This window comes from Rhamphochromis longiceps, linkage group LG6 (genome assembly GCF_057381845.1).
Source record: "Rhamphochromis longiceps isolate RC_006_pf linkage group LG6, R_longiceps_female_GT1.1, whole genome shotgun sequence".
Classification (NCBI taxonomy): domain Eukaryota; kingdom Metazoa; phylum Chordata; class Actinopteri; order Cichliformes; family Cichlidae; genus Rhamphochromis; species Rhamphochromis longiceps.
Window position 1 is genome coordinate 28,667,756 of NC_140562.1, and position 12,405 is coordinate 28,680,160.

The following is a 12,405-nucleotide window of genomic DNA, read 5'->3' on the forward strand; positions in this document are numbered from 1 at the left end:
CTTCTGGCCGCTTATCTCTGCTCAGACCCAGCTCCACGTTTCGGTGCATTACTTGCTGTATTTTCAATAAAGCTTTCGAACTGCATTCTGGTGTTTCCACTCTGAATTACATGGCAGAATACTACGCACGAGCCAAGCTATGACGCAATCAAGCCTTCCCATTATTTCCAAACTATATGTGAAAAATGTAGTTCATTGAATGCACTCTGATGCATAAATACTAAATCCTTGCCCAGCAAACCTGTCGGCTGTGAGCGTAAAACCCCCACTCAGCGCTGCCACATACGCCTGGGGATGCGAACTGGCAGCTCAGTCACTCAGAACTTCCCCCTCAGAGATGTTGGCAACATTTCTTTGGCCCGTGCCGACAACGCGGAATGGATTATTGCTCAACAGTTTCTTGAAAAACTGATCAGAATTCATGGAAAATAAACACAGATAAATTAAATCTGTTTAACACGTGTTAATCTGGAAGTTTAGAAATCTTAGGAAACATAAAGAATGAAAAGTTCAGCCCCGCTTCATCGCAAGTGTCCTCCTGACTCGACTAACTCTAGAAACGAAACTCTAAACAGTAGAAATCTACTAATATTACAAGAAGAGAGAGAACGAGGTGGATCTTTCACTCAGGTTAAAGCATCACGATAAATATCCTGTGTGATACTAAAATAAATACATTCTATTTTTAATGGGCTGCATTAAAATACACCTTGAAACTGAAGTATTATGCTTTCCCTTGCTCACGTTGGAAATGCTCATATTAAACATGGCCAAAGTTTCAAATAACGAGGTCAAGTGCAAATAATCCATGTGAGCTGAGAGCTTATGTGTCAGACTGCTCGAGTTTTTCAGACTCTTTCTACTGCAGCATGTGCATGGTGCCAAAGAGATGGGATATTTTTCATTTGGTCATGTCGGTAACATGAGGGGACAGCCAATCAGAAGAAAGATGATTTAAAGGGTGAACAGCTGAAACAGCTTGCTTCTTAAAGAGGATAAATCGAGGCACAATATGAAAAAAAAAAAAAGGGTTTTATCTATGAATCACACAAAATCTTTTCAAATGTGGCTCGATCAGCGTTCAGGAATAAAATTATGTTGCTGCAAATCAATCTAATAGGTCCATTTCAACCATTTGACACATAAACCTAAAATTTAAAATCTTGACAGACTTTCTTCTGCTCTGGTGTCTGGGTGTACCTGTGGGGAAGACTGAGGGAACGTGGTCTGCATCACCAGCCACAAGCGAGGGCACAATCCAGGTGAAGCCGTAACCTGTGAGGCCCACAGAATGAGCCACTTCAAAAATAGTGGTAGCCTCTTCCTTTGTGCAGTAGAGCAGAATGACAGGGCTCTGCAGTTTCTTTAGCTGGTTCTGAATCTTGAGGTCGCCATCATCCACGGACATATCCAGTAGGAGGACTTCTTCTAGCTCCCAGCCTACAAAGCTGTTCTCGATGGTGCTGCGGACCTGGAGAGAAAGCAGGAGATTGTTTGAAGACGCGTGGGCTGCACACATGCAGTGTAGTTGTGAAGGAGATATACTGGAACAAAACTGACTGAGATGTCTCCTCCTCCAACCTCGAGACTGCCAAACAGTTAGTCTCTACACATCTCCTGGGAGGAGGAAGCCATGGTCGATTAGGTAAAAAAAAGATTAGGTAATCTCCTTTTCCCAGATATTACAGCTATATCTTCACACACAGAAAGAAAATTCTCTAGGAGATGGTGCTGGTTTTATTTTTCCGTGCTCACCTGTAAACAGATAAATGAGCAACGCAGGAAGACGTGAGTTTTTATTTAGCTTGTCTCCAAATCTGTATTTATAGATCTCTAACTGAAACAGTATACGGCACTTGGATGCAGTAAGTATTGCAGCTTTTGATAATAGCTGTTCCTCAAGGGAATCATTTCAAACTGAGTTGTACGAGATTAAAAATAGGCAACTTCTCATCACAGCATTAACTTTGTTTTGTACTTAAGGAAGAAAATTTGGGTCTTCGAAACATTTTTAAAATTTGCTTGAGAGAGGAGAGCACAACGAGATTTATGATGCTCATGCAAAGTGACTATAGAAATACAATCAGTTTTTTCTTTGGGCTTTTTTTCTTATTTTCCAAACACACAGAGTTTATGTTATAAAGATAATACGACTCCCCAGAGAAGTACCAGACTCCAAATACCCTCTTTATGTTTTTTTTAAAGAAACAGATTGTTTCTTTAACTTTGTTCAAAGGAAAGACATTGCCGTTGCTGAATTGTTATTACAAAATGTGATTAGCTTGGCTTCAATAAAGTTTTTATTCTGCTCAGATGTGTGTGTGATGTTCAAAGTGATTCAGGATCTCACACAATCCTCTTTAAAGAGTGCGTTCTTGGTCTTCAGATAAGAAGGCTGAAACCACCGAGCAGCAAAATTCAAAAGGCCTGTCTGCTTTTTACCATTGAAGCAATCAGAAAATAGGACTAGCAACCCACGTTCTTCACACTCCGAACTCCAAATCGTATCATTTTTTGAAACTTGAATTTGTGGCAATCATGTTCTCAGAAATAGGATCACCTTCCCAACTGCTCATTGTCTTTAAAAAAAAAACAAAAATTACAAAAAAAGGAGACTAAAAGGAGAATGTATCTTATTAAAGGAAGTACATTAATCTCAGGCTTCTTATATTAGGTAGCCAAAAGACAAAAGTAATAATACCCAGTGTGAAACATATCTGTTGGATGAATCTAAGGTTGAAAAACGTGACGACCATTATAAACCAGTTCTTATCACAGGAATACATTTATCTTTGCAGATAATACTCCTCCTTATATTTCTGATTTCAACTTATTATCAAGTAGATGTATATTTTGGATAAAGGCAGATAAGATACTTTTACGTAAATGTGTTTTTGTTTCAGCATTGCAGCTGAATTTTACTTTGAAATGTCTCCAGTTCTAATTTATGTCGCACTTTCCACAAGTTCACTACTGCACGAAGAGTAGCTGGCGAGTGTTTGCGAACAAGTCAGTGTTTTCCATGCACACTATGGCTAACTGATTCGTTAGCAACCAAAGCAATCGCTAGATTTTTACTGACCAATCAGGGAATTTTGTTTTATTATATTTTTTCATACTTCATTCATTTAAATTTGATTCAACCCTGAAGTTAGGAGTGTGGTTCGTCTGACTGCCAGGTCAAGCCCAAGGAGCTCCCCATAGCCTCTCTATAAATGATGGATGTAGCTATCGTGACCCTATCCATTTGTTTCTGAAATCTTGTCTCGTTTTGAAGCCTCTAAATTAATTTCACCGTTGCCATCTCAGAGTAATAAAACAAATAAACAAAAAAAAAACAGCTGTGATGGGCAGGGGTGGGTCTGACTGTGAAATTGCCTTCTTGCCCATCACAACATCAGCTCAAGGCACTTTTGCATTGGCTCCATTTTTGCAACCAAGAATCTTTGTCCTTCTTTTACACAGTCTATAAGGCAGCCTCCTTCCATTCTCTTTTGCTTATCCTTATCAGGACCATGGGGGGGGGGGGGGGGGGGGGGGCTGGAGCCTATCCCAGCTGCCACAGGACGAGGCTGGGTGTTCTTGTCGATGCAAACCCAACACAGAAAGGTGGTGGAGTCGAACTTGGGACCTCATTGCTGTGAGGCAATAACTTAGCAATCCACACCTTCATAAAGGTGTGACTAAATAAAACCAACAAGACAAATTGCTGAAGCTTCAAAATGCACAAGTCAAAACCAATGAGTGATGTCACTTAATGGTAGCTACGTCCATCTTTTTTACTGCACATTGTCGGTGCCTTTTGGTGCATTATTAAAGCAAATATCTGACAAAGACTCATTTTTTAGGTCATGGTACAGTCTGTCTAACACATTGGCTACATAGTAACAAATTCATGATGCAGTATAATTGAAAGCGTCTGTTTTTTGTATTTATTTACCTTGTTGACAAAGTCCTGGTAACCAGGGTAATACGTGGTGACTATGGAAAAGATGTACCAGTCATACTCCTCCATAATGTTCAACATGACGGAGGCCTGCTGCTCGATGGCTGGACCAAACTGGAAAAACATGGAGTGGTCGTCCTGGAAACGAGATACAGAGAGCCAATCAGCAAATAAGGTCATGAGTCATACAGCATGAGAGAGAACTGGAAGGTAGGGCACAGATGATTATGGAGCGTATCCAGCTCCTGCAAGCCAGAGAAACAAATATAGTCTTGTCTGTAGCTCAGAGTTTACCATCCTCCTTTAATGCTGTCTGACTGCACCACAGAATATGCACCAATACTCTGTGGCTCAGTCACAGAGCGCATGTGATGCAAACCCTTTTGATATCTTAAAGATATTTATGAATATTCTAACACAGACAAGGTGACATTCATAATCAGAGAGCCTCATCACATTTACTATGCTACTGAGTGCACAATTAAGATGGCCACCTGGTTCAATGATATTTATTGCAGGGTAGCAACTTTGCAGCAGGAGTCAAAACATTTTTCTGCAAGGGAAAAAAAAAGAAAGCTCTTTTTTTGCTCCAGGAGTCACGAAGCGGTTAAGGGAAGGTCAGTCATGTAAAACCACCAAACAACTTATCAGGAGAAAGAAGTTACGATGGATTATTTACAAACGTCCTCCCTCCGAGGAGACGTGACAGAGCTGCTGTAATGAGAACAGCATCGTGTCAGCAGCCTTTTTTAGTCTGTCCACAATGAGGCCTTCTGTTAAAGGGCGACTAGAATAGAGATCTCACCTTAAGCTGTATAAAGAACTACCAGAAGTTCTTTAAAACATGCGTGTAAGACACTGATGCTTAGACTCACTTTCAAAATAAAGTCAATATTGTTTCTATACATGTTTTCAAGTCCACACTTTTGCTTATTTCGTAAATCTTGGAGCCATTCTCCCTCCTTTACCGCCAACATTAATAATGTCTCACATTCAGCTTTCTTCCAACTACGCAACATTTCTAGTCTACGCCCTTTTTCTTTCTCAACACCTCACAAGTTCTGGGTCGCGACCTGGCCACCTCTTGTTTGGATTATCCCCCTCAGAACTTCTTAATCAACTTCAAATGGTTCAGAACTCACCCAATCATATTACATTTATGATGATCCAGCTTCATTCACTCACTTTTCCCTAACACATCCTGCTCCTCACTTTCATGGCACCCCCCTCCATAACTCTCAGACCTCCATCATCCTTTCACACCCTTTCTCTGCTCAGCCTAAGCTCCACTCCTGAGCCCCTCTCGCTTCAGACTTAACACCACGGGTGCCAGAGCCTTTAGCTGCACTGGAACTCACCTCCACTTCACCTCCGTCAACTAGACTCTATTACACAGTTCAAATCACAGCTGAAAACTCATCTGTTCACATCAGCGGGTCAACTATAACCATAGTGTTTGACATGTTTTACACTCACATATTATTCCAAGGTTTTAATCTCTCCTATTATTCTTGCTATTCTGATGTTGTATTAGGTGAACCTTAGTGTTTTAAAGGTGCCAAAAAAATAGAATTTCTTATTGTTATTATAAAAGCTGACCATGCCCTCATCTCAGTTTAACCTGTTAGCATGCCAGCTTTAACTAATAATCGTTAAGGCAATCACAAGATGCAGTGCAGCTGATGGAAATCTCTTTAGGTTTGCAGATATTTGGCACGGTTCCTTTTTTTAAATCTTTGATTTCTGCTTTCAATTTTTATTGAACACATTTGTGTTTGAGTTTCAGTTTAGCTTTCTGTTCTCATGTTGGAAGTTTTGCCTCCTGATTGTTTTCACTAGCATCTCGTTGCCCTTCTGTTTCTGATTCCCTAATCAGCCCTCTGTGTATAAATATTCCCGTCTGCTTCTTTGTCTTTGCTGGATCGTCTGTTGTACTTCCCGGTTCCCTTGTGTCAGTTTTCAGCGTTTCCAGGCTTCATGTCTAAATGTGTGTGTTGTCTGTTATTTGGGGCTTTTTTTTCTCCCTTCTGGACTTGTTTACCTTTTGTTGCTTCTGTGGACTTTAATTATCAGGTTTTAATAAAGCTCGCTTTTTGTTTTACTCTGTGGTTTGGTCTGTATTTGAGTCCACCTTTAAATGGAAATCTTGAGTATTTGAGCATAAAAGAAAATTTTATGCAAATGAAAGCATGATAATGGTGCTACAAGGAGATTAGAATTAGACTTAGAAGTCTTTTGTTGCTATTATGCAACATATAACAAAACTGCAGAGAGGCTACACCTTCAGAAGCAAAAAGAAAAATAAAGAACAAACAAGCAGTCATTTGCATTTAACTATTTAAAATGTACTATATATTATATTATATAGTAGGGATGGGAATTGAGAACCAGTTCCCAGAATGCTAATTCCTTGGAACCATTAGTTTGCTGGCCTAATGATCCTGCTTATTGGTTGCACTTGTACTACAATTAGCTGATTTCAGTTCAAGTGCAGGATTAGGAAAACAGTGGTGTAGTCTTCAGCATGGATATGGACATTGCTTTCATTTTTATTGCACAAAAGAATGATATTGTGATGGTAAAGCGCAAACTGCATCCAGGACAGAAATAAGTACACTATTTTGTAAACACAACTTCACTCCTTGCAATCATCTGCACAGATAGCATGTTAATGCTAAGTTAGCCAGACAGCCTGCTAATGCTACCCTGACCCCAGCCCAGCAGCCAGACATTGAACTTGAACAGGCAACAAACTGATGAGCAGTCAGGCTGCAGCCTCCAAAAAAAATCAGAGAAATACCCCCAACATGCACAGACATTTGACCACACAGCAAGAATTAATTTGCAGGAATGTAATATCTTTGATATGCTACTTAATGATAGTGGTTACACAAAGCAGAGCCAGTGAGAACACAAGGAGAATTGATAAGAGAATCAAATCAATAAGTGATATTGATAATGGAATCGAAATTGCTAAATTCTTATCAATTCCCATCTACGCAAGGTATGGTAACCATGTAATGTGATAACAACAAGTGAGTTTCAAGAATTTTGCAATTTCACAATGACTTAACCGACAATAGACACTATTACACAAAGGATTCTGATGATCTAAGATATTGCTCTATTGGCTGTGATATTGCACAAGAGCGAAATTATTGCAGGAAGGAGGTAAAGGAGAAATGGAAGATGAGGTGGTAGTGGTGTTGAGGGGGAGAGGTCATGACACTTGAGAAGAAGCTGGGTCTGTTTGTCTTGCTTTCAGGAACCTGTAACACCTGCCAGAGAGCAACACGTTGAGCAGGTGAGAGTTGGGATGTGACAGTGATCAGGATGACCAAATGATAAACACGAACTTGTGTACCAAATTTCACTGAAATCCTACTTAAAATGATCTACCAGCAAAGGCTAGCAGCTGGTACTGTTAGCAGATAACTGCCCATCTCTACTTCTGATTAAAATGTGATCCATTTGGTTACTAAACAAAGATGGCCATGGCAATAAATTAAAAGTCTTCAAAATTACCGTCCACGAATGACTGGTTGCCAGGTGCAGTCTGGAAGGAGGCTTGAGCTAAAAGTACATATTTAAAACCAGCTTACATCCATGTTCTTATTTATTCTTTTTTTCAGCTTTATTGGGGTTTGTTGGTCCAACATAAGGCAAAAAAAGATGTTACAGGCATAACTGTAGACAAAGGTCTCCTGTGACTTGGATTGATTAAAAAAATTTACATTGCTTTTTAATTCCGTCTTGTCTTGTTTACTTATTTGTCATTTTAGATAAACTGTGGCAAAAACCGATGTGAAATGTTGGGCCATAATTCACAGCAGCACCAAGAAAACTTTTAATCAGTTAGCGCTCATTTGCTTCGCTTCACACGATCTTCGATTTTAAAGTAGAAGATTCAGTATTTTGTGCTTTCTTCTATTTGCCCCCTGTGGAACATCTTACCCATGCACGGACTAATTATATAAACCTGCATATGCACATGTTAGTCATGCAGGAAGCAGAGCAGCGCTCGGGTTACGTGCACGACCTCCACTCCACATCAAAGCCAGTCTTCCCTATTCCACCACTTTCTTACCCAGAGGGGGAGAAAGGATGTACTACCTACCTTTCACTGCGATTATATGCTAACAACATTGCAGTGTCAAGTGACGTTGGAGGGGCTGGCAACGCTGGAAATGAGTAGAAAAGTCGAGTGTTTACATTTGTGTGTGTGAGCAGGCTGAAGCCTGGCGTATTCCCTGCTTTGACAGTTCATACACTCAACTCGGTAATGAAGGTATTTTCAGGCATGACCGGCGGCTAATGCACTATTCATCTCTAACCTCACACTTCCATCAAAATCCATCATTGTTTGATGACTGCAGCTTCAACCTGCTGAGTTTTAAATTTGTGTGGATGAGTGCAACATGTGGTTTACCTGACATTATACTACCCTCTTCTTTCACACACGTCCTCACTTTAAACAGATGAGGCTGGCGATACTCTTTATAATAATGTAATGTAATTTTTTATTATCGGCGATGCGACGGTTCGCGTGAACCAAAACGAAGGATGATGTCATCCTACTAACACGTGTTGCCCGTGTAGTCAAATTTGAAACAGCTCGTTCTGCCGTGCCTTCTGTTCTTAGAGGCTGTTTAAAAAACAAACTATTGAAATGCGTGACTTGAGGTGTCATTACAGAGAGCATGGATGCCGTAGACCGTGCCCTAAATAAATGTGCTCTTGGAGTGTAGCTGACAATGCGAGTGCACTGTTTCCTCTTGTATTAGCAGTATCTTCCAAAAATCCCCAAAACTACAAAGCTCGCTGCTCAAAGCTTTTTTAAAAATGATATTTCATATTGAAGAACCGCTCTTAAAGTCTTTCTCTCTGAGTAAAGAGTAAAAAGAACAGCGCTGCAGTGAAGCACTGAGGGCTGGATGTTTTGATCATTTTGTGGGATTTGGTATTTCCAAGATTTCTGAGACAGTTGCGAGCACAAATGTGGGAGAACTCTCCTCCCACAAACCATATACTGTTTAGTGAGATATTTAACCAGATCAGTTCAATAAAAATGGCACAATAGAAGGCTGGAAAATCATTGCCTGGTCTGGTGAGTCTCGATTTCTGCTGCGACATTCGGATGGAAGGGTCCGAATTTGGTGTAAACAACATGTAAGAGTGCCTTGTATCAATAGTTCAGGCTGCTGCTGTCAGGGCTCTGTGTGCGGGCAGGCGGAGGTGAGGATCCAAATGCAGGACTCTTGGAGACTGAATGGCAAACTCAAAGAACCTCAGCTTTATTGCTGGCACAAAACAAAACATAAACCAAACTGAGAATGCTAAGACAAGAACACACAGGCGATTCTGAGGGTACGACGCGACGCTGAGCGCTGGAGGACACACAATAAATACACATGAGGGAACAAGGAACAGGTGGGAACACAGCTGGGAGAAATTAGACCTAACGAGACAGAGGAAGCAAAACTAGAACACTGACATAAGACATGGGCCTTCAAAGTAAAACAGGAAACAATTCACAAAGACGCAGACTTGACACTGAACTAAACCTACACTAAACACGAGGGCGCAAAACACAAAACCTAAGAACAAAACCCTAAACCAGAATAAACTGAAACAGAAAATGCTGGGTCAAAATGACCCAGAACCGTGATAGCTGCTGGTGTAATGGTGCGTGGAATACCAACTGACTGTGTTTAAACACCACAGAATACCCGAGTATTGTTGCTGATCATGTCCCTTTATTAGCACAGTGTACTGATGACTGCTTCCAGCAGGATAATGCATCATGTGCCAAAACTCAAGTCACATTAAACTGGCTTCTTGTGCGTGTTCTCTGCACTCAAATGACCTCCACAGTCACCAGATCTCAATACAACAGAGCACCTTTGGCACACAAAAATTTTAATTACGGACTCCAACAGCAGTTGATTCATTCAAGTGCTTTCTGAAAATCTGTGTAATTTAATAACCTGAAGAAATATTTAAATACTGCACTTCAAAAATGCTGTAGCTGTTTTATAAGATGTTCGATTCTCAGAATGTACTTCTTTATGCCAACAAACGTATAAATAGCTAACATGCTGGAGTTTTAATCGTGGCCCTAAAGAGGTTTCAAAACAGGTTTTTGACCTTCAATCATAACTGTACAATTATCTCTATTAATTAAATATGAAACATAAAAAATAAATAAAAAGAATGAGAGCCTCCTTTTTAAATAAATAATAATAATGATAATTTCGTACAGGTTTAATGTGTGTTTCCTGGATCCATCCATCTGTGAACTATGTCTATGTTTGACCCTGCATATTAGTTAACATTAGCACTTCAATTCATCATGTAAATATACCACATTTAGCCACACGTGCTAATTTTCATCTGCAGGCCCCGGCAGGTTGGCGGCATATTAAATTAATCAGCAAAACTAAACACAGAGGAGCATGTAAGCATAATTAAAAGGCGGAAATGTGTAAAATACAACACAGAATATTATATGACTGATCAAACACACCTCACACTTTTTATTAGTTGTTTATATTTCGTCTGCCGCCCCACAGTTAGAGACCGACGTAACTAAGACTCACGATTACACCTATGTCTCCTCCAACTATACACAACTTTGGTTATTTATTTATGTATTTATTTTTTGGTAATACCAAGTGTATTACATTTGATACATGATTTTTTTTTCTGAGTTTTTGAGACTTGACTTGACGTGATGTTTTTCTTCCTGAAAAAATTACAATAAATTGCAGAATATATTTTTAAGCAATAAACTGCAAAATAAATAAATGCCAGATGTAGCAAATAATACACAAATCTAAACTGATATTTGCAAATTCATATTTTATTTGTTTTATTTTATCAGAGGATAGAGAATCAGGGAATGAACAAAACAAAAAAATTCAGGAAAAAATTGAAAAAAAAGGTTCAAACTTTTAAGGGCTTAAGCTGAAAATGCTTTAGATTACAGGTGTCCACCATAAGGCCCAGGGGCCAAAATGGGCCTGGCAAATATTCCAATCTGGCCCACTTCACAGCTTTAGAAAATGTGACTGAGTGAATAAATTTTGAAGTTTTAACTGTATTTTATTATAAGCGTTAGAGCTTTTTCTAATAATAAAGACCCCCTCCGCCCATTGCCACTCACACTACACCAAAAGCATAAGGACATTTACTAAGAATTAATGAAAAACTATACTCTAAATATATAATAACAGGACAGTCTGAGCAACGATCGACCAGAACCTTATCTGTAATGTTTGTGTTGGTCTGGCCCACTTCACCTTACAGTGGGTTGTATGTGGCCCAGCAGGTAAAATGACTTTGCATCCCTGTTTTCGACGGTCTTACATGAGCACTTTCAGTCTATAGGAGTAAGAACCAATCTACTAATCTAGTTAAAAGGTGTGCAGAAAAAACACAACCACAAGAACACATCCCACTTTAAATGGGGCTGCCAAATAAGGCCAAACCCCTCTGCGAGGTCAGATACCAAAAACAGATAACTGGCTGAAGTGGCGCTCTGGCAAAACGGACCCACTTTGCTTCGCTCACCTTTAAACATTTCCTCTCTTTAACTCTTTTTTTGTGCAGCCGCCACCTCTCATGTACATCGAAGCTACTTAGTCATTCCCTATCTTTCTTTATCACGTCCTCTCACTTACTTACTCACACAGTATCCCCCTTCTCCTTAAAGTCCCTCTTTGTCTTGGTATCGCCTTTCTCCTGATTCCTACTTTCTAAGAGGGCTCAGAATGGTCTAATCACTCGCGAGACCAAACCTGCCATTCAGACGGATTGTGAGGGCACTACTTATTTCATTCTCTGCTACTTAGATTACAGCTAATCATCATCTCATTCTACTTTCTCTTTCTTATCCTAATCACCCCCAATTTAACTTCTGTCCTTTATTCGCATGGCATTAGTGTCTCCTTTTTCTCCCTCTCTCTTTCTCTTGAATCCTTTGACCTTGCCCTGTCTTTTTCCTCTCTGTCGTTTATTTTACATAATGTCCTGCAGCTCCATTAGTTCATTTCACATTGGTGTGAAGTGTCCTGTGGGCTGCAGGTGTGTGTGTGTGTGCCATTACCGAGGCAGCCTGCCTCTCTGCCCGCCTGCTATCCTGCCTGTCATTTTGCATCACACGCCGCTTGACCGACAGCCTGCGAAAGCGGCTTGTCACCTAATTTTCAAGCTCTGTTTTTGTGTCTCTTTTTCTATAAATCACAAGTGTGTGTGTGTGTGTGTGTGCACGTGTGTGTGTGTGTGTGTGTGTGTGTGTGTGTGTGTGTGTGTGTGTGTGTGTGTGACATGAATTCCAATGTCTAATTTAAGGTGTCTGATTTGTTGAGAATGTCTGCAGGTTGGACAAATATAAAGGACTGATCCCTGAAAGCAATTACATCTGAGACTCACACTGATAAAACCAAACAATTATTTCT

General features: G+C 40.0%; 1 protein-coding gene across 1 annotated transcript in view; it reads right to left on the bottom strand.

The window, feature by feature from the left end:
- grin2bb (glutamate receptor, ionotropic, N-methyl D-aspartate 2B, genome duplicate b) overlaps positions 1 to 12,405 on the bottom strand; it is a 120,596-nt gene that overhangs the window by 61,796 nt on the left and 46,395 nt on the right. The window contains exons 3-4 of the mRNA XM_085408830.1: positions 3,941 to 4,084; positions 1,201 to 1,471 (exon numbers count right to left, since the gene is read on the bottom strand). Of these exons, the coding sequence (XP_085264956.1) occupies positions 1,201 to 1,471; positions 3,941 to 4,084 (415 nt within the window). The remainder of the gene's footprint in view (positions 1 to 1,200; positions 1,472 to 3,940; positions 4,085 to 12,405) is intronic.